The sequence below is a fragment of the Hermetia illucens genome, chromosome 3 (genome assembly GCF_905115235.1).
Source record: "Hermetia illucens chromosome 3, iHerIll2.2.curated.20191125, whole genome shotgun sequence".
Classification (NCBI taxonomy): Eukaryota; Metazoa; Arthropoda; class Insecta; order Diptera; family Stratiomyidae; genus Hermetia; species Hermetia illucens.
The window spans coordinates 7,082,645-7,106,174 of NC_051851.1; the positions used below are offsets into that span (position 1 = coordinate 7,082,645).

General features: G+C 45.6%; 1 protein-coding gene across 1 annotated transcript in view; it reads right to left on the bottom strand.

The window, feature by feature from the left end:
- Positions 1-5,707: 5,707 nt before the first annotated feature.
- The window catches only part of LOC119651796 (5-hydroxytryptamine receptor 1), a 271,379-nt gene continuing 253,556 nt past the window's right edge, over positions 5,708-23,530 (bottom strand). Inside the window, exon 3 of the mRNA XM_038055579.1 lies at positions 5,708-9,953. Within this exon, the coding sequence (XP_037911507.1) occupies positions 7,522-8,949 (1,428 nt within the window). The 5' untranslated portion in view covers positions 8,950-9,953 and the 3' untranslated portion in view covers positions 5,708-7,521. The remainder of the gene's footprint in view (positions 9,954-23,530) is intronic.

Here is a 23,530-nt window from a genome sequence, read left to right on the forward strand (position 1 = left end):
ATGATGTCCTAAAGCGGCAGCAACCAAATCGACAGTCGAAAATCAGTGGAAAATTTTTGTGAAAGCAGAACCGGTACCCTGATTAGGAACATAGACAAGGGGAGGTTTTAACTACGTCTACGTAGGCCTGCTATGACGGAGTTGAAACACTGTTGAACAAACTGGAAACGATTTAGACGTCATTGCTGATTATTTTGATGACACCCAGGTCAGAAGAAAACAGGTTGTCCTCGCTAAAATTTCAGATTGGTTGTTGGCAAAGAAAAGACGCGAAAGTTGTAAGGAGCTGTGATAATAAGTAGCTGACGATAGGTCCACAAAACGAATTAACTGAATCTGAATGTTGGTCCCGTGAAGCAGGGCCGGAGATATCGAGACTTCTTGTTAGTTGCTGAAAATCTCAAAAGTATCCCCTCCACTTTGGATGTCTGACGTGCCTTTCAAAGTTTGTACATACCTCCATGTCAAAAAGGAGCTAATACCAAGAACAGATTTTTCACTTAGGACTTGAATTTTTACAGGGCAAATTGTCGCTTATTATTGAAACCCACAGAGAAAACATTGAAACTTGGGCGTGCGGATAGTAGTCCTCGCAGGTCTGTCAACTCCGCTCCTCAATTTCCGTTTCTGCAAACCAAGTGACATACTGGCTCAATTTTTAAGGTTTTGTTTGGAACAAAAATTTAAATCGATTTAGGTTATGCCTGTCCGTCTGTCCATTTGTCTGTTTGTCCATCTGTCACATGAGACTTACTCTGAGACGGCTAGAACTATCGTTACGAAATTTGGTGAGGCTGTGTGCACTATGAACCGCTGCGAAAGGGAGATGTATAGTCATGTGGGGTATCAAACAAAAGGGCTCAATTAGTAGTTTCCGAAGATCTGATCTGATCTGTTCACAAAGGAATAAGGTTGTTGTTTAGGATCTGCGGGATCCTAAGTCCCCATCCACTTGATAGTGGACCGGACTAAATGAGGAGCAACTTACTCCCTCGTTTTTTAGTCCATGGATCCCTAGTATTGGAGCGTAGCACCCCAAGCATTAAGAATTGAAAAAATCAAAAATTTTGACTGACGGTTTCGTCCAACTCATCAGACGCTGCCTCACCTCTGCCCTGGGAGCAGCGTAACCAGCGTGCGAAAGTGGACGAAACCGTCAGTCAAAATTTTTGATTTTTTCAATTCTTAATGCTTGGGGGGGGATTCATTGAAGGTAGCACGAAATGCGGTCAGTTTTAGAAAGATTGTTGACAATGTCGTGAACGTACTGCTTGAAGATCGGAAGATCACCACCAGCCAACTTACTATTCAGTTTGAGGATTGAAGGAGTCATCAACCCGTGTCGACTTGATGACGGACCGGACCATTTGGGAAATAATTTTCTTGCTCTCTTGTGGTCCATGGACTCCCTTTTTTGCGTCAAACATCCAAAATTTACTGAAGATTCCGTCTAGGGCTGAGAGTACTCATCAGACGCTGCCTCACCTTTGCCTTGGGAGCAGTTGAACCGAAAGTGGCGACTCAACATGCATGCGCTTGCGATCATATATAAATAGAGCCATTGACACCTGTCAACACTTTCGATTATGATGCTCCCTAGGCAGAGGTGAGGCCTTTGTTAGCGATTCATTATCTAAGGATCTCCAATGGCATGTGAGCGAGGAATATACGCACAGTGACCATCAGGCTATCATCTTCCAGATGGAGCATACGACAGGAGCAAAGCGAATCAAGAACACTGCAATATCGGGTTAGACCTCCAAAAAACTTGATGAGGAAATGTTCGAGGAAATACTTCTGCAGGAAGCGATGCCGGTGGGAAATGCACGAGAAAAAGTGGCGCAGGTCCTTGAAAAGTTACAAGAAGCTTGTGACGTTTCCATGCCTCGCCGCACGGTACTCAAAAAACGAATGCCCAACTTCTGCCGAAATCGAAGAACTTCGTAAGGTTTGCCTTAAAGCCAGAAGACACAGCCAACGTAGCAGAAACCGGTCTGAGTCTGAAGAGTTGCGCAACCAATATAAGAAGGCAAGGAAAGAATTGCAAGCAGCCATCTCAAGAAGTAAAACTGAACACTTCAAGAGATTATGCAAGGAAGCGGACTTCGACCCATGGGGAGGTGCATACAAGGCAGTTATGGCAACAAACAAAGGAAAGCGCTCACCGCCGATCACCAACTCTGATTTGCTGCGGGAAATCATTAGCACTCTCTTCCCATACGCTTCAAGTGAGTCGAACCTACCCACTGTCCAGGTAGATCCCAGTGAAATTCCCGAGGTAACCACGAAAGAAGTCCTGGAAGCCGCGAAGAAGATTGCCGAAAATAAAGCCCCAGGTTTCGACGGCATTCCGAATAAAGCATTGACAGTGGCCGTCAAGACAGTTCCAAGGTGGTTCTCTGAAACATTTACCACGTGCCTCAAAGATGGGATTTTTCCGGAAGAGTGGCGGAAACAGAAGCTTGTGCTAATCCCGAAGCCAAAAAAACCTTTGGGTGATCTATCGTCTTATAGACCTATATGCCTGCTAAACGGCATCGGCAAACTTTTCGACCGGATCATCTTCAATAGGCATGTACCAATCACAGAAAGGGAGGGTGGTCTCTCAGACAGGCATTTCGGATTCCGAAAGGCAAGATCTACTGTCAATGCCATCAGCACGGTGACGGAAATTGCGGAAAAAGCAATGGAGGCCAATAAATCTTGCGCGGTAGTTACTCTCGATGTGAAGAATGCCTTTAATACGGCAAAATGGAACAAAATAATTGCGGCTTTAACCAAATTGGGCGCTTCTAAATATCTGGTGCACATAGTCATGGAATTTCTCCGGGAGAGGATATTGCGTTACGATTCGGACGATGGACCTAAAACGTATACAACAACCTGCGGGGTTCCACAAGGATCAGTCCTCGGTCCTCTCCTGTAGATAATAACGTATGACGGAATTTTAAAGTTGCAACTACCCAAAGGAGTGACAATAATTGGCTTCGCAGACGATATCGGAGTAACTATCGTCGTACAAGACATTGATGAAATCGAGGTACTCACAAACGAGGCAATTTTTGAAATCAGGTCTTGGCTAGAGGAAGCCGGTCTGACACTCGCGGAGCATAAAACCGAGGTAGTTTTGATTACAAAGCGAAGGAAGCAGACGTCGGTAAAGGTCAGGATTGGAGAACACATAATACAGTCGCAGCCAACGCTTAAATACCTGGAAGTCACGGTTGACCAAAGACTGAAATTCAAGTCTCATCTTGAAAATTTAGCAACCAAGGCTTCCGGAGTGGCTACATTGTTGGCAAGAATGTTGCCAAATATAGGTGGTCCTAGGCAAAGTCGTCGGCTCCTGATCTCGAGAGTTGTTAGCTCCATCTTGCTTTATGCAGCTCCAGTCTGGGCATCGTCTTTGAAGGTGGAAGCAAACAGAAGAAAAATCGCAGCCCCATACCGATTGAGTGCATTACGTACGTCATGCGCTTACCGTACAACTTCAGATGAAGCAGCTTGTGTGATAGCCGGCATGATCCCCATCGACATCTTGGCGAATGAGGGTCGACGCCTCTATGACCCATTATATGCAATCGGTGAGTCTTATACCAATCGTCGGCAATTGGCACGAAGTGATTCTATTTTGGATTGACAGAAAAGGTGGGATGATTCACCTAAAGAACGCTGGACACACAGGATTATTCCAGATGTCTCTAACTGGATCAAGCCAAGACACGGTGATGTTAGTTACCACCTAACTCAATTCCTAAGCGGACACGGAGGGTACCGTGCATACCTTCATCGCTTCGGGCGTGACGATTCCCCGTATTGTCCAACATGCGTGATGATTCCGGAAGATGCGGAGCATGTTGTTTTTAACTGCCCGCGGTTCGCTGCACACAGAGCGGAGGCGGAAATTAACGCCGAGCACGGTTGACACCCGAGAATATCGTGGACCACCTGCTAGCCTCTGAAACATCTTGGAGGGCGGTTGAAAAATTAATGAAGGCGATCCACAATCTGCTGAGGAGGGAGGAGCTTCGGAGGAAAGTGACAAATAACGACAGAAGCCGCAGTTGATAACTGATCCTGCCCCGCGATGTAATGCCGAAATGGCAGTCCCGTGGGGTAAGCGAAGGAGAAGGAGGTGCTTTTAGTGAGTAAAAGTCTCACATAACCGTATGGCAGGAGCCAGCGGTAGGTTTTGAACCTTTCCACCTTCCAACGTATAAAAAAAAGGCAGAGGTGAGGCAGTGTCTGATGAGCCTGTGCCCCAAATGAAACCGTTGGTCAATTGCTTTACTATTTAAGTTCCAGAGATTTTCAGCACCATAACTTGCAAGATTTTGATATGAAAAATTGATGTATCAGAAGGTATGAGAGTCTATGGTTTAGAAAGCGGAGGCGCGAGGGGTAATCCACACGAGGGAAGCTTTTCTTAAAGAAGAGGGAACGGGTGAATTTACGTTGCACATTTTCAAGGGCAAGACAATCACAGTTACGAGTGGGTGACCAGATCACGGAGCAATACTCGAGGGTATTCCTCACAACGGAATTGAAGAGAGCTAAGGAGGGTTGGATGGAGTCAAAATCAGAGGAGGAGCGAAGAATAAAGCCTGACAATTTTGCTGGTCAATTGATGACATCGATGCAATGGGTGTCAAAGCGGAGCTTATTGTCGAAAGTGACTCCGAGGTCTTGAGTGGAATTTAAACAGGATAAGGAATGTCTGTCAAGCGAGTAGGAGAAAGAAGTGGGTGAGGATTTTAGGGAGTAGCACATAGTGACACTTTCTGACGTTTAGCGCTAAACCATTAGTCGAGCACCAACGAACCAGAGTGTCCAGGTTATTCTGAAGGGAAACACAGTCCATAGGCGACGATATAGGGGAAAACAGCTTAAGGTCGTCTGCATAGAGCAAACAGGGACAAGTAAGGAGGGGAGGAAGGTCGTTAATAAAAAATAAAAACAGCAAAGGAGCAAAGGACCCAAAATAGACCCTTGTGGGACGCCAGAAGAGGGCGAGAAGGAGCGGGAAGTACAGCCGTCAAAAAAGACGCGGCAGGATCGGTTGGAAAGGTAAGAGGCAAGCCATAAAACAAGTGGTATGGGAACGTTTAGGGACGAGAGTTTGGATAGAAGTATCTTGTGATCTACAGTGTCGAAGGCTTTCGCGAAGTCAGTCTAAATGGTATGCACTTCTTGCCGTGAATTTAGACATTTGGCGACAAAGTTGGTAAAGTCAAGCAGGTTGGAGGCAGTGGACCTACGTTTAACGAAGCCGTGTTGTTATTTCACTATGTGTTGGCCAAAGTGGGTGGACAACCAGTCGCGGACATATCTTTCCAGGATTTTGGAACAAGAGGAGAGGAAGGAAATGGGACGATAATTCTCGGCAAGCATACGATCGCCACTTTTGTGAATGGGGATAATGAGAGCCTCTTTCCACAAGCTGGGAAAATGATTCTCTTCAAGGCTTTTGTTGAAAATAAGAGATAGGGGAAGGGAGATGGACTTACCAGTTTTGATCAAAAAGAGTTCTGGAAGACCATCGTAGCCAGGTCCGACCTTGGCATCAAGTTCGCCAATGAGGTATTCGACAGGGATAGGGGTAAGAAGGGGAATGGTAGGCGATGTGGGGCAGGCTACATCTACTATCGGGAGGGATTCGGAGGAAGGAGGAGGAACATAGACTGACGAAAAGTAGCGGCAGAGTAAACTCAATTTTGAAGAAACCGGATAAATTTAAGCAAACTCAGTCAACTGGCAAAGTCATGGCAGGCGACTTTTGGGACAGGAAATAGCTGTTGTTGGTTGACTTTACATTTCTTGGAACATTAATAAACTTTGACAGACGGTTCAAAAATATGAGGGTACCCCATGACATCGCTTGACCTCAAGTCTCTGTTCAAAGGCGGTACTTGCTTACAGATTTTGAGGGGACAGTCATGGTCCACCTTTTATAGTCCTGATCTATCCTCAAGTGATTACCATTTGTTGTCAAAATTAAAGGAAAACTTGGATGGAATACCCTTAAACACAGGTGGTGAAGACAAGGAAAAGGTTACTCAAGGAGTTGGTGGTAGAATTTTATGACCTGGGTGTACGATGGTTGGAGCATCGTAAGCAAAAGTGCTTGAATAGAAACGGTGACTATGTAGAAGGAGCTAACGACAGGTGCTCAAATTTGCCTGATGTTGAAAAGGTAGGGGCGTAGAGGAAACATCCGGACCGGGATGAAAATTATACGGCTTCTCTTATTATCCTTTTTCGTCCCTGAAGAGTCTTTTCCGAGTCCCCCGAGAAAACTGTATGCCCTAGTGGGAGGGGTTGACTCCTTTTCCCACTCTCTCAATTCAGGCTTGTCTACCAGGTCACTAGACTATTGAGTGGAGTAGTTTGTCAGCGACTCGACACATTTATCCTTGCTCCTGATCGTTAGCCGTATCTTTCCCAATTTTTGTTTTTTGTTTTTTGAAATCCGCAGTTGCCGGCGCCTTATTTCCTATTTGAAGAAATTGATGCTGATGTTTCCATTTTTTCGTAGCAAACAAGTCGCCCCCCCCCCTTTTCTCGAAGAGCCGACTTATTGGAAGAATTTGGAAACATTCGAAAGTAGAAATCATTATCTTCATTGATTTGAAACGGCTTCCCTGAAGTAGGGCCTATTACCCCCTTTTCCGATACATCTAATTTCAAGGATCCTATTCTGCTCCAGCGAAAAGTATTTCATGAATAACATCCCCATTACTTGCATCCCTTCCTCATATGAATATCCAGAAATTTTCTCCTCCATTGGGGCCTTGATTACTGGTCCATTTGCATGCGATGACCATTGACCGAACACAGCCTACATTGAGGGCGTTGAGTCTCCTATCCTTCGTTAAATTATAATGTACACGTAAGCCAACCTCAAAGCTACCCCAAAACGTAATCAAATGCCCAACAGCAAAAAGCCTAACCCTAGAGTTTCCCTAACTGCAATCCCAGCAAATATACCGACGAATTTGACGTAACATGCTAGTATCCTTGTGGTCACTGGGTGGTCTAATGAAGTTTTTTCCATGCAGATGGATGGAAGTCGTCCCTTTAATTAACGTAACCACAGCTCGCATCCTCACAAACAGCTTATCGTCGCACTCAAGCACACACGGAGCGTAGAAAATCGTTACAAAGAAACATAATGATAAGAGCAAATGAAAGGACGAAAGGACTTCTACATTATACTTTAATTAGATACATGCTCATCATACTCACTATTATTATACGTTTAAGCTATACATAGTCTTCGTCATAGTACCACATAATGCAGCGCTTTGCGATGCATCTTACAATAAATCTACGGTGAAAAGGATATCCAATGGGGTTGTGTATGTATGTGTGTTAGCAAAGTTGAAATCGGGATGATAAATGGCTAGGCTACAAGACATTACAGGCAAGGTGGGAGTGGGTTCAGAGAGTCAGTTCTTGCACTTGGGCGCAGGATTTAAGGGAGTTGACCACGGTACGGTCTGTTCATTTTTTCAATAATTTTCAGAGAAAACTCTCGCGTGCTCCTTGTCCTTCACCACCAAGTACAACTCGCTGGGACGGCGGCTCCCCGTACTGACTGTGGTAGAAATCCTCGCGCATCATCAAGTTCAAGCTGGAACATCGAAAGTACAGTATCTCCTGGAAGGGTTTTCGGAAGTCCCGATTTAGAGTTGCATAAATTATTGGATTTAGAAGTGAATTGGCATAGCCAAGCCATAAAAATAATGACGAAAGAGTCTCGGGAATGTGGTGATTCTCCCGTTCTAAAAATGGACGAATTAGAGCTAATATAAAAAACGGTAGCCAGCATATCGTAAATGCTGACATTATAATTCCTAGAGTCGTGGATGCTTTTCGTTCTTTGGCTAGTTGAAACCGAAGCTTCTTCTGATGCGGCGAACCAATCAGTATTGTTCCCGGACCGCCCGGTCCAGGTGTATTGCAACCTACACCGCCTGAGGAGCAATGGATCCCGCCCCCTGAATCGATCTGTTTTTGGTCCTGCATCGCGCCATTCAGAGCGTTCTCTAAGCGGGTCTGGGCACGCTTCTCGTCCATGACTATTCGACGGGCTGCTCTGAATATCTGGTAGTAGACGAACAACATGACCGTTAGTGGGATGTAAAAGGAACCTAAAGTGGCATAGATTTGATAGCCGAAATTCTGACATACGAAGCAGACAGCCTCGCCGTGTTCGCCGACATGTTCGTTGCCGAGTATGAGGAGGGGTGGTAGTGAGATGCAGGCCGCTGCTAGCCATACCAGGCCGACGCACATCATCATGCGTCTGGGAGTCCTCTTCACTCCATATTCCAGGGGCTTTGTGATGGCCCAGTAGCGATCCACGGATATGGCACACAGATTGAGAATGGAGGCAGTGCAGCACAGGACGTCGAACGAGACCCATATATCGCAGAATACGGAACCAAAACTCCATTTCTTTAGTACCTCGTACAGCAAGGCAGTAGGCATGACTAGAATTGCTACACACAAGTCCGACACCGCCAGGGAAACCAGGAGGTAGTTGCACGGCCGGCGCAGCTTCCGTACTAAACACACTGCGACACATACCAGTACGTTACCAATAACGGTCCCAAGGATGATAATGAGAAGGATGATGCTCACGATGATGGCCTGGAATGGCGGTAGACTGGCTGCTGCGATCGCTGATAGATCGGAGGCAGTCTGGTTGATTCCTACCCCAGCTTGCAGGGCAGTTGTCTGATTGATGCTTATGTTAAGCGTGGTCGTTGATGTTCCAGATGCAACGATGTTACTCTCCAAAATGCCACTGCCTTCAAGAAATGTCACTGCAACAGCCGCGGCTGCTTCGGAAGGATACGAACTAATTGCTGTGGTGGTAGCTGTTGCTGTTAAGTTGAACGGAAACGCTTCGGTTAGAATTTGATTTACTGTAGATGGATCCATGCAAGTGGGTTAAGAGTATGTTCAAAGGATAACAGGGGCCTGGCATACGTCCTACTTGGCGTTGGTCGTATTACGCCCCCATCATCTTCTGCACGAATGTTTTCTTTTCTTTCCAAATAACAGTTGCTGGTGGACGAGTAAGGGTCGACACTGCTTCCAATTCACTTTTTCATACATACGATGTTAATTATTCGAAGAACCGCGACAGGATTTTCGTTATATCGTCCACTTAAGCGGTAAGATTTCCCGTGGTATTTCACTCTTCGCACTCACTATGTCCTTAACTCAGTCCTCATGCGACCAGGACTTGAATTCTTCTGGCAGGAGAAAGGGTTTCTTTACACATTCCTCTAAAGCAAGTTTATTCAAATCCTGAAGTGGTGTTTTCTCGTCAAGAGTCCTGGAGTCACCTGGAGTGCTTTCTTTACACACATGCATTTATGTCCTGAACAAAGGAGGTCGCTTGCTTGCACAGTAGAGTTACAGGCACTAGTCGTCGACAAAGTCGGGTAACGTTTCCCATATCACATGTAATGGAATCAGCAGACTAGTAGCGACAGAAGCACCGTAAAGGACCTGCAATCATATTCATTTCTTACTACGACCTAAATACACACTCGAAGGACTGAGGACAATTCATCCTGATGGCACTTGCGTAGGATGTCGCCGTTCTGTGGGTTCCAACGTGTCGGTAAACAACATGCAACCGGAGAAGAAAGTAGAATTTTTATGTCCTTAGCCGCTTTGTTTGTTTTTATGCAGGAGACGATCCTCATTTACGAGTCCTGCTGGTTTTTTTTAAAGGAGTTGGCTGTTTGTAATTAGGTGCTCTGGAATACAGGAGTTACGTTTCCCTGTTGCATGAATTAATTTCTTGCTTACTGGACTGTGCGAAATGGGTTCAGGTTTAATGCTGTGCCTGGTACTCGTCCCGGAGTCGGATATTTCGGGGATGTGTTTCCGTTTAAAGAAGCAGGTGAACTATTCGTTCTATGGCTGTGCACCTGTAATTGAAAAAATAAGAAATAACCGTCAGTGAAATTATTTATACCAAATTAATTTTGCTTTATAATAAAATATTTGAAAACAGATGACATCTTTGGACAATATTGTCGGGGGTAGTGCGAATAGGTGTACGAATATGCTAGTGTCCTCGAAAATTTATGGAACTGAAAACAAGTAACTTTTCCAGAGTGCCGCGAATCTTTGCAATACTTTTCAAAAAATACAGGAAACATAGAAGCTCTTGACATTGTCCTCTCTAACCTTCCTGTGCATTGCCTTTCCCAAACCCTTCATGTTCCGTCTGAAGTTACTCTTGACGCCCATCATCCAGCTCTCGAGTTCCATGGTCAGATAGGCCGACTCCACTGTCACTCGCAATCCTACCATGTTCAACTTTCGTAAGGCGAACTTCAAAGGTCTGAACTCAGCCCTGACGGTAATCAACTGGGTTCCCCTCTTCTCTCCATTTGGGTCTGACCAAACATTCAATGCCTTCTATATCATTTTATCTGATCTTCTTACTTCTTAAGTCGCCTCCTTTCCTAAGTGCTTACGGTCTTACCCCGTCTGGTCCACCACTGAAGTCCACAAAAAACTACGTCAAAAACAGGAAGAAGTTCCTCCCTTCTGGAACCTATGCGGACTAAGTTTTTTTCAAATCTCTACGTTCTCGGTCAAAACCTTAATAAGTAAGTCCAGAAACAAATATTTTACAAGTGTTGAAGACTGACTAAAGCGCGGAAACCTGAAACCTTTCTGGTCCCACATTCGCAACTCCCGCTGCCCTACCCAGTTATCCTTTCCGTCCATTAAATTCTCAGGCTCCTCAGATAACTCCCCCCAACTATTATATCTTGTGATTTACTCTGCCGCTACTTTTCCTCACTCGATGTTCCCCCTCCTCCCTCCGATTCCCTCCCGATAGTGGATGTATCATAGTTTGCCCTGCATCGCTTACCATTCCCCTCCTTCCCCCTTCCTGTCGAGTACCTCATTGACAAACTTGATGCCAATGTCGAACCTGGCAACGAGGGCCTTCCAAATATCTTTTTGCTCGAAACTCATAAGTCCATCTCTCTTCCCCTATCTCTTATTTTTGGCAAAAGTCAACTTCCATTACCACTTGATTTATGGCTTGTCCCTTACTTTTCCAACCGATCCTGCTGGGTCGCTTTTGGCGACTGCCCTTCTCGCCCCTTCTCCCCCTCCTCTGGCATGCCACAGGGATCTATTCTGGGCCCTTTGTTATTTTTATTTTTTATTAATGACCTTCTCCCTCCTTACTTGTCCCTGTTTGCTCTATGCAGACGACTGTTTTCCGCTTTATCGTCGCCTATGGACTGTGTTTCTTTTCAATCTAACACACTAGTTCGTTGGTGCCCGACTAGTGGTTTAACGTTAAACGTCAGAAAGTATCACTCTATGTGCTACACCCCAAAATCCTCACCCACTTCTTCCTCCTACTCTCTTAACGACATTCCTTATCCTGCTTCAATTCCACTGAAGAGCTCGGAGTCATTTTCGACAATAAGCTCCGCTTTGGCACCCATTGTCTCGAAGTCAGCAATCGGTTTTGGACTACCAGGCTGGAACTGTTTGCGACATTACTACGGACTAGCGCCGAGATTTCCTGCCTTGCAGATCCTGCAAATCAAGGAATTCCTTTCACCAACTGAATGGGAGGGGAGCAAGGGAATTGTTAGCTCAACTGTGAAGGAAAAATTTGGGTCTGGGGTAAAAATTATGCGGGGCAGTCACGTGCCCGGTCTTGTCTTTACCATGACCAGGAAGGCCTTAACAAGTTTGCCTTCTGGACCTAAAGATTCGATTCTCCATGTCGTATTGGAAATTTCCTATAGCTCTTTTTTGATTTCTGTGGGTAGTACTCGCCTGTCAAAACTCTGATGACAGTCATGATTTCAGTAGGAAATAAGTTCACGTGATTTGTGGGGACATATGGGTTTTGAGTGGTCCTATCATAACCCCAAAGAAATCCATTTAAAACGTATGTTCATCCTTGAGCAGTGCCCTTCCAACCGTGCTCTTTATTTCGCAACTCAGCTGACTTGAGGTCCTTCTGGGAACTACTTCGCAACCCAACTGACTTGATGTCGTCCTTCTGGGCACTGCTTCTACTTCACTCGGTCTAAGCTACGACCTTCTGGATAATGATCTTTCCTATGAGTAGTTAAGGAGGGGGGATATGTAGCTCAGTCTGAACTGGGGTCCAGATTGACTTCCGAGGAGGTCTGGGAATATCAATCATGAGCGACTCTTCAAGAGTTGAGTCAAATTTATTAACTTTATTTTTCCGACCCAATTAATATCTACCTCAGTTCCAGGCATATGATGCTCTCAGCAATATGGTTATCTTGTAAACCCTCCATTCCTTCGGGCCCGAAATGCATGCAGTCCCCTCTGTGTTGTCAAACAAGACTAATCATTTTAAAGTCTTTTTCCGGACCTTTGAGAATTCTCCAATCCCGGGACGAATCAATACATAATTGACCGGTGAAGGTCAAGTTCTACCTTCTTTGCAATGGGAAGAACTTGAACATAATGCGCAACATATCTCCTCCTGTCAGCACTACTCAGGATCTTCTCGGCAATGTTGTCTGGACAGAGAGCTCCTGTATTTAATAAAGTTGCGTGGATTTTTTTACCTAGCTTCTATGTGGGCATAGAGGGTTTCACCATCTCCAGATTGTATATTTTGCAAGGGGGTTGACGAATCTCATCCCACCTTCCACAAAAAAAGGTGCGATGGGTGTCGTCAACCTCCTTGCAAAATACACAATCTGGAGATCGTGGAAACCTCCATGCCCATTTAGGAGCTAGGTGAGGAGACAGTCAGTCTCACCATGCTTCCGATTAAGCCACGCACCTAAGTTGTCAATTTATCGCGCAGTCCATCCTCTTCTTGTCTTATTTTGCCAAAAGAGTTGCCACTCATTTAGTGTATGTTGTCGTTCTTCACGAGCCACCACCTCGCTCGGCTCTTCTCCTTGCGCTTGAATATGGCCTTACGCTCCTTAGAAAGAAGGGCAACGGGAATCACACTCGCGATCACCTCCCGTAAAACTCCTCGTGTCTATACTTACGCAAGGCGCTTACAATATATTTACTTGTTAAGAGCGTCAGTCCAGACTTCCACGCCGTAGAGCACAACAGACTGCGTTGAACACATCAGGAGACGTCGCCTACCAGACGTAGGACACCCAATGTTTGTCATTAGCCGATTTAAGGTCGAAACTGCAGATACTGTTGATTTTAATTCGATTATTGACTCGTCGATCGATATGTGACGCATCGTAGGGGTTCGCTCTTTATTCAGTATGACAAATTGGGTTTTTTTTCAGTGCAAGGTTGAAACCATTAGCAATCATCGATCTGTTTGTTTGATAGTGCGTCCGGCAACAACCTCCACAACATCATCTGCGTATCCGACCAGGCACGACTGTTCTGGTGTTCTGGTACGTAGAGTCTAAGCAGACTATCATACGAAGCGTTACGAAGGTCCGGCCCTACTACGGATCTCTGCGCTACCCCTCACATGACCTCCATCCTCTTCTCACCTTCTAGAGTCTCATAGGGCAGGAAGCGTTTCTACAGATAATCCCTCAATATCCGTAAGAGATAGCTTGGCACGTGGAAAGTATTGTCTAGTGTGCCTACAATATCTTCCCATCTTACAGAATTAGATGCATTTCTGACGACAAGCGTTACGAGGGGTGCAACCGTCGACCTCGGCGGCTATGTGCCTCCGTTCGATGAACAGCATCCTTGGTTTGCATGGTAGCATTAACCGGGACTCTCCCTGCTCTCAAGCCTAACTACCTTGCAGATGAGTCTCCGGAAGCACGTATCGCCTTACCGAGTTTACTTCAGATGAGCCCTTCTCGGCACTTTCCCGGTAGTGACAAGCATACAAAGTGGTCGCTATGAAGGCAGCAACTCAAAGTCGCCTTTGCTGATCAGCCCAAGCCTCACTACCTTCCAACAAGAAGGGTAAATGTTCTTTTTGAGGGAAGCGGTGGTCAGCTCGATGTTGTTACCAGTTTATTTGCCTCTGCCGGGATACCATCGGGTACTGACGCCTTCTTGTTTTTCATAGAGAGGCCTGCATTTTCCATCTCTTTTATAGAGAACAGTGGGTAGCCTTCGCGACCTCTGCACTGCTGTTATCATCCCATACGGGGTGCGCATAAATAGTGCCCGTACAATGCGGTCGATCTGCTTGGTCATAAGTTAACCAGGTTCAGGATTTTTTAGGTCACTTCGTCGGCTAAGCCCTGCCAACAGCGAGCTTTGTTTCTTTTTATTGTGCTTCTCTTTTGGCTGATTTATGCTCTGTCTTTGAAGAAGAAAGAGATAAACAGGATGTTCATCATCTTGTCTGTTAGGTTGTCAATTGGCATCATTCCCGAGGCGACGAACGCTGGATCATCTATGACGGGCTTAAGGGTAGACCCCACCCTTAAGGCTGTTCTTCTGGAGACTGCACTAAATTTATGTGCAGTGCCTGAAACATCCTGCGCTTTTCACCAAACTGGGACTGCATATAACAAGATAGAACTCACCACCCAGGTTATGAGCAGCCTGCAAATACGCTGCGGCCTTCCTACGTTCGGCATCATCCTTGCCAGAGCCATACTCATGGTGGGTGCTCTTTCGTAAGTATGCTCTATGCGACTCTCAAAATTGAGTTTTCCGTCAGTCATCACTTCCAAGTATTCGAAGGTAGGCTTGGAAGTGATGACACGATTCCCAATTCTAATACAGGCGTTATTTCTCTTGCGGGGCTTAATGGTGAGAACCGCTTCCGTCTTTTCCTCCCCGGGTGGCAACCCGGATTTGAGAGCTTGATTGATCCTACCTGTTGCTCTCTGAGCTCTGTCCGTCGATGTGCCTGCTTTGTTAAGCGGGCCTAACCACACCTCCATGAGCGTTTGTTCGTCCATCACTTTTTCACATTATCCTGGTGTCCTTTTTGATTTTAGCTTCTGGGATGCGGGTCTCCTGTCCTGTGGCTCCGTCCTTAGTTGAAAGGCGATTGCCTGTTGGTCTCTGTACGTGAAGTCCTCGCTAACTTGCCAGGACAAAAGTCAGATCTACAATTGAACCAGATCCCCCTTTCCGATAATTGTTTACATAACCCTCATCGGCCAGAACTGTATTTAACTGGGCAAATGCTTCTAATAAGTACCGCCCCTTTCCATTAGCCCCTTTGCTGCCCCACTCGATGGCCGCGCATTAAAGGACCTCGCCTTGGTCTTCAAACTCAGGCAGTGTGAGGCTCAGTGGGGCGTAGAAGCTGCAAGCGTGTATATCACTTATTTTTACCCATACAGAGCTGTTAGCTACCTGATCCATGCTATATTGTATGGTTTGACGACCGCATGTCCGTCGAATCTGTGACCCATAGACCACCGCTAAGGTTTCTGTACGGTTCACCAAAAATAGCAATCTCGCGGATTCGTAAGTGGTATGCGTACATAGATCTGATGTTTTTATCACTTGGTCACTAAAGTCAGTTTTTTCCATGCTCGATTTTTTCAGCTCAAATATGAGATAGCCTTTCTGGGTCGTCCGGATTTTGCTGACATTTCTGCCTAGGTCTCTTAGGTGGGGGTCAGATATCACCTTTTCTAGAATCTCCGCATACGATAGGTTTCCTTTGCTGGAGATTACAATTGTCTCTGGGCGAATTCGCACCTTTGGTTTCATGTTCCTATTTTTGTTTACGACCATAGTTCACCCACCGTTTTTATTTGCCTTTGGTTTCGCTTCGCTTGCTGGCATTTCCATTTTGGGCACATGTTTTCTCCCTTCTGAACTTTTACTTCCATTTGTTGGACTGGTCAGGGCTCCTTTCTGACGCCTGTTGATTTCCTAAAGCTTCCCTTTCTTTGTCTCGCACTCTCTTACTTGATCAAAAGTGTCACTTGGGGCGCCTGTGACACTGCTGGGGCAGAGGTGTTTGGCCTTTTCTTTAGGATTTCTTTTTTCTTCCTGCGACCAATTATCAAGCACCCTGATTACTCTCACCATGTACTTAATGACTTGGTGCACGTTGTATAATACTTGTCCTTGATGATTTCGGACAGCTCAACTATTTCAGCCCCAAGCTGCATAAGAGGTAGTTCTTTTGGATCACGGCTCTGTTATCGGTGAGGCTTGGCCAGATTTCTCCTTTTATGGACTCCTTCACCCTTTCCAATTGCTGAGCTCCCATGAGTTTTCTCTTTTGCCGTCTTTGGAATTGGAGGAAAGCGTAAAATTGATGCGCTTTTCTTAAATGGATCTACTTGCTGCTGCTGGAGTACCTCTTGTCCAGATCTGGTGGGTGTCGAAATCGCCTTCTTTGGCCAGTTATCTCCCTTTTAACCCATAGTTCTTTGCCTTTGCAATTGGTGATCTTGGCGGAGTTGTTCTTCGTTTGAACACCTCCTTTTCTGAATCTAAAACATTTGAAGCATTAGATAACACAGGGTCCAAGTTGCCCATCACCGGGGCACTGCAGTCGAGGAATATTTATGGTCGGGAGCCCGCTTGCTCACTCCCCCAAGCCATTTAGACTGGGGTCCTGAACCCCTACAGAAAATCGCTTGAACACATATTTACACACCAATAAGTATGCCCCTATCGTGCGCCTAGTGTCAGACCTGATGGGGACTTCCATCTATTCCACATTTGTTTCACCCACACAGGACGACTCTTCAATTTTATTGAGCACTTGAGAGGGTGGTAAAAGTCCACTCCAACTCGGCAAGAACAATTTCCAGTCCACAACCCCAATCGAGCGCGCCACAAATACTTGAAAATTCGTCCTGAGCTTTGTATTTCAATTTTATCAGGACCGTATCTGAGCAGGAATTGCGTATTCCGTATCCTGCAACTGCTGGGTTTTGTTATTACTTCCGGATGTTCTGGAAGTTCTAGTCATGATGAATGTTCGGATTTTAATGGGTTTCGCCAAGTTTCTAGGTGTATCTGGAATTGGTGTGTGTTCTAAAAACGTATCTAGCAATAGAAGGATGTTGGTTTCGAAGGCGAGGTGCGTTTATATAGATTTGAATTGCATTTCACAAAAAGGATTCGGCGAAAGCAATTTAAATCTAAAAGACGAAAACTGCACAAGAAGGACTCACCTGGACAATTGTTAATCAGGAAAATAAATGGATTTCAAGCGGTAATTTAAGGTATTATCTAGGAAGACTGCAAGTGTTGGAATAGATTAAAGTGGTTTTAATCCAATAACCGGATATTTTGTCCTTAATAGAAATCAGAAAACAAGAGATTGGACCAATTGTACAGTTTTGACAATAATTTCTGAGCACTCTTATCGGTTTCGTGTTCCCCATTACCCTCAAACCGTTTTCGGGAATGCAATCTCTTACTTATTTTTTGGCATCTCCTCAGCAGTGATTGTATATATCGTGGATTCGTTTGACAGTTTCAAAGTTCTTCTGATGTTTAAAAGGGTGACCAGTATTCCTTGAGAATGTGTGGATTGGTTTCCTGGAGGCACTTTCGTCCTCGTAGTCCTTCCTTTACGACTCTTAACCAGGGGCTTTTGTCAGCCCCCTCATATAACTGAGGGGTCCCAAACGCAAAGAAAACTGGTATAGACCATAAAAATGTGGACCAGGCAATATTGAGGTCTTCAACATTTCCAAGCAGTCCAGAAAGTGTTGAACAGTTCCTTGATCATCTCCAAAATCACTTTAGACTGTAGAGCTGCTTTGAATATCTGGATTCAAAACAATGAAGTCACTCTGGGTCCCTGCTCAGCTTGGCTGCTTGGAGCTCTTCTCTGATGTCGGAGTGCTATTCTTCTCTTCCTCTGACATAACAATTGAGACTTAAGCCGTTTACGCGGAAATGGGTGGCAACTGCAATACAACGTGTCCATTTCGCCAAATGCAAGTAGGTCGCAGCCACGTCCCGGGACTTCTTAGCTGAACCCGCAACTACAAAGTGCATTTCGCCCGAAATTATGTGAAATCCTTTAAAGAATTTCGTTAACTACTTCCCCATTCAGCGTATCAAGATACTGTTGGTTAGGCCGGGCTTTTGGTTGTTTCCCGTCGACTTCGATATTCAAGCCAATAATGAGAATTCAGTTAGCTCGAATTAGGTGACCATACCATTGAAGACGCATTTCACCACGGTCGCTGCAACCCCATATCGATCCCGGATATCCTCATTTCGGATGTGATGAAAATGTGAGACGCCACTAGTTCAACGCAACATTATCGTCTCTATTACCGCAAGACGGCATTTATTGTCCTTTATAGTCGGCCAACAGTTAGAACCATAGAGAGCGACACAACGGACCATATTGCGGTAAATTTAAGATTTGAGACGTTCTTTGATACGTCGAACACAAAGAACACCAGTTGTGGGACGCCACTACATCCAGGTTGGTATGGTCGGGAGCCCGCTTGCTCACTCCCCAAAGCCATTGAGACTGGGGTCCTGAACCCCTACAGAAAGTCGCTTGAACACATATTTATACATCAATAAGTATGCCCCTATCGTGCGCCTAGTGTCAGGCCTGATGGGAGATCTGGTAACTCTTCACAGGCTGTCAGTCTGTCACACTCGATTTACTTCTTTTCTAATATCCTGGGCCCTTTAAAGTTTAAAAAAATACCTTCGCGAAATAGTTTACATTACTTACTAAGTGTAGTCTTGCATATAACTCTATTCAGGACTCAGGTCGAGTTGTCAGTCTTTGTCAAATTCACCTTAGCTCTCAAGAAGTACCCTTAACTTAGCTTGAAAAAATATATCCTCATATCTTTGTTAACCTTTTTAAATCTTCTGGCGTTGTCCTTGGGAAAGGAATTCTCCTTTTATTTATTCGCTGCAATGCATCATCTGCAACTTAAGCCACTGCCGGAAAGGATTTGTTATGCACATCTCCAAATCTTTCCAGTAAATCTTCAGGAATCTTATGAATAAATAGGACCTAAGCTCAGATAAGTTCTTGTGGAAGCAAATTGTGTGCATGTTTCATGATTTCACTTACAATTCCCGAGGTTGCACATATTTAAATATCCTGTAAAAAGTATCTCCCTCTCTCTGTTGAGGGGCCAGATATCACCTCACTCAGTGCGAAATAAATTTTTCACCACATTCATAGACGAATCCGCCTAAAACGTAAGATTGGATTCCGAAACAGTCTGACTGCCGTTGAAACGAGAATTTCGCCCCAGGGAACACTTTACTGAAAGAACCACTTTCCTGGGACGAATTCCAGCCCTCCATGGTGCATGGAGGACCATCAAGCTGCCACAAACATCTGCAATTTTTTTATTTTACCGAAATAGTGCACCCATTCAATTAAGGAGAAAGCAAGCAGAACATCTGTTGGGAACGTTCCAGCTGGAGGAGCCATGTAATCCTTGAGTGGAGTCACTATCAAATTGCAACCAAAGCATTTCTAATGCTTCGGTTGCAGGATTGCCAGGAATGCTTTTCCGAATTTAACTTCGGGGGAGGGGGGAAGGGGGAGGAAAGTGTTCAGCCACCGAGGAAGTTAGTAAAAAATTTAAAGAAGCTCCCACAGGATCAGCAGTGAAAATGATACGGAGCATCTGTTTGAGTCCCATGTGTTTGTCCTTGCGTCAAGCCATTTCTGGGGGGATGAAAAATTTTCCTGGCTGGAAGCCGTTTGGAGTTCCGTATGCGTCTTGAGTTCTGGTTCCCTCGTTCAGATAATGTGATGCTTCGAATTGTGAAAGTCTTTAAAATTACTTTTGTTTTTATTGCTTCCAATAAATTCTACTTAAATGGATGGTTTGGAAGAGGACTTTCTTGGATTTGATTTTCGAGTTTGGCGAGGCATTAAATCTCACCAAATGGATTTGGGGGCGACTATGTAAAGATGCTGAGCGCAAACATTAATTTAATTAAAAAATGCGTTGGAGTTTTATGGCTCTGGTTATGGTGTACTAAAAGCTACATGGTGTTGAACGAAATCGCGGAATCGAAGGAATTAAAAATCATAAAATGTTGAGACAAGGATGAATGGGGGATCTTTCTTGTTAATATTGAGAGCGGAAGTAATTTCCCCTTAAGATACTCGAAGTTGGTCAATGCTTGATAATGTAGTTGTGGAAAAGCGCTTACTTTCCATTTTTTTGGTAAGGCAAGTCAGAACAGGACAAAAGATTAAATTGGCAATTCCTGGGGCAGAGTGGAGAACCGGCGGCGTGTTGCAAGGTTATGACACAGTATTCTTCACCGATGGATCAAAGATGGTCTGTGGAGTCCGTGCGGGGTTTTCTGGAATATACACAGTGTATCTGAGTCGTATGATCTCCTAGGTTTCGAAAGTATCCTGTGAGAAGTGGCCAGATCTCCCATCAGGCGCGACCCCAGCTGGCGGATTGGGGCATATCTATTGATGTGTAAATATGTGTTCATACACTTTTCTTTTCTGACTGTGCATGGGCTAGTGTTTGCTCATCTCTGGTGCGCGGACCTAAATGGCTATGGGAAGGATACCCAGAATATAAAACCACCATGGAAGACGAGAGAAGGAGTAAACTTACGGTGCAGGGGCTTGGAACCCCAGTACCGGCAGCTTTTGGGAGTGAGCAAGCGGGCTCCCGGCCGTCGATATCCCTCGACCGCAGTGCCTCGGTAGTGGACAACTTGGCCACCTTGGCATATAATGTTACAAGTGATTTGGATCTGGAGAAGGAAGTTTTCAAGCGAAGTACGACCTTACCGAGAACACCAGTAGCAAGAACAACCAAGGATGAACTTAAGACGGATCGTTGGACGACAAAAACCGTGACAACACCCAGCACATATGTTAAAGATGCGCGGCAGCAGGAGGTGCTCCAGGAACAAGAAAAGGATCCGTTCAAAAGAAGCTTATCAACTTTGAGATCTCCACCAATGCTAAAAACGATGAAGGATAAAGCACAGGCAAGGTCAACAACCGCCAAAAGTGAAGGAGCGTACAAAAGGAGTAACCCTGTCGGGGCTTATAGGGAGCGGAGTCCCGATCCGGAGGAATTACCCTTTACCCAGCTTGGGGCAAAAATAGTTGAGCTGTCCGAGTTCATCAAGGACAAGTACAACGTTCACCAAGCCATAAAGAATATGGTGAGAGCTATTAGAGTCCTCTATAACAGATCGCAGATGGAGGAAAAGAACACCAAGGATACGCCGAACCCCGCTGTGCCAACAGTGTCACAAGTGACCCAAGTGACGCCTAACCGTACTACCACTGAATCAGCGCGAAATAAACGAGTACGTGAAAAAGAGGGGGATCCTTTAAATAATCAGCAGGCGCCTAAGAGAAAAAAAGGCGGACAGGAAACTCTGAAAACCAACACTAATAGCTCTGAAGGAGGAAAGCGTACAGCGAATGTAGAAAATTCGACCAGCCTTCCGGAGCCCAAGACGAGTGGAAACGATGGATGGACTAAGGTTACGAGCAAAAAAGCCAAAGGAAAAACAAAAATGCGAAACTGTCCAGATGCGATTGTTATCTTCAGTAAGGGCAATCTGTCCTACGCAGAGATACTCAGAAAGGTCAAAGCGGATCCCGACCTAATAAATCTGAGCGGAAATGTGAATCGAATCCGAAGAACCCAGAAAGGGGATCTCATGTTCGAGTTAAAAAGATCCAGCATGGGCAAGGCTGATGACTTTTGCACTCGGGTGAAGGACTCACTTGGGGAGAATGTCGCAGTGCGTGCCCAAAAACATCTACCTACAATGTAAGGATCTCGATGAAATAACATCAAAAGCAGAAATTTGTACTGCTCTGAAGGATCAATTCAAGTTGCAAGAACTTGCCGAGGAGTCTGTTGTGAGTTTACGAAAAGCCTATGGCGGTACTCAAAAGGCCACAATACGAGTACCCGCTGAGACAGCGCAGAAGTTGTTGGCAGCCGGAAAAGTTCGGATTGGATGGGTTGTCTGCCGGTTAAGAGAACATGTTTGGGCACTTCGCCAAGGTATGCACGAGCAGCATTGATCGATGCAGAAGGTGTGGGGAGAAGAGCCATATTGCCAGAGAGTGCAGTAGGGACCCCAAATGCCTATTGTGCGAGGTGAGAGAGGGACAGGATAACCGGCATATTGCCGGAAATAGTAAATGTCCGGAATTTAGGAAGGCGCTCACTGCAATAAGAAAATGAGGTTTATTCAAATAAACCTCAATCATTGCAGGGTCGCTTAGGATTTACTTGAGCAGACCACGTTCGAATCTGAGATGGAATCACCAGGCAATCTTCTTTGAGACTGGTGTGGAGCCTCAGGGCAAAGAGCTATCATCCCCGAAACCGAAAAAGATCAACCTGATAAAGAAGGCGCCTCCACGGAAAGAGCCGTCCATCTGGCTCAATGCATTGCCAAAGCATGTGACGCGTCCATGCCTAGGAGGTGCTCATTCCCCCGTAGAAGACCAAACTACTGGTGGAATGATGAACTGACCGGTCTTCGATCAGCCTGCCACCGAGCCAGAAGAGCGGCTCAGAGGGCGGTAGGTAGAGTCGACCAAGGACAGAAAGAGTGCGCCTACAAGGCAGCCGGCAAAACCTTCAAGCTCGCCATCCAGCGAAGCAAGAGAAAATGCTTTAAGGAGCTCTGCTCAGAAGCGGACATAAACCCATGGGGGAGAGCTTGTGTAATCGTGATGGGACGATTCAGAGGCCGTTCATCTCCGCAGATCACGTGTCCCACCCTCTTGCTAAAAATCATCCAGGGGTTATTCCCCCAGCAAGAGGAGAGCACCGACACATTCCAACCACCTCTGAATGTGACGGCAATCCCGCCCGTCACCAGAGACGAGCTGCTGGAGATCTGCAGCAGAATAGGAGACAATAAAGCGCCAGGCCTGGACGGAGTACCGAATAAGGCCCTTAAGCTTGCCGTCAAATCCAGGCCGGACATATTCGCTGAGTTGTTCGAAGCGTGCATGTCCGAAGGAATATTTCCAGCGGCATGGAAGCGACAGAAGGTGGTACTTCTGCCTAAGCCTGGTAAACCTCCAGGTGAACCATCGTCATACCGACCCATATGTCTTTTCGACACGGTAGGGAAAATGCTAGAGCGGGTAATCTATAATAGATTACTCCCGGTTGTTGAGAGCCAAGGGGGCCTTTCAAATCGGCAGTATGGGTTCCGAAAAGCCAGATCAACCATTGATACCATCAAATTGGTTACTGGCTTGGCCGAAGATGCAATTCACGGAAAGGGTAGTACCAGCAAATATTGCGTGGTAGTAACCCTGGATGTGAAAAATGCATTCAATTCGGCTAATTGGAATCTAATACGGAAATCTTTAGCGAAGATTGGGATTCCCGCCTATCTCGCTGCTATCGTCGATAGTTATTTAACTGAAAGGAGGCTCTGGTATGACACCGATGACGGACCCCAGGAGTACGTTGTTTCCGCCGGTGTCCCACAGGGCTCTGTATTGGGCCCACTACTGTGGAACATCATGTACAACGATGTACTTAATCTTCCCCTTCCGGAGGAAGCCACAGTGGTGGGTTACGCTGACGACACAGCATTGGTTGTTGTCGCAAGGAATCTCGAAGAT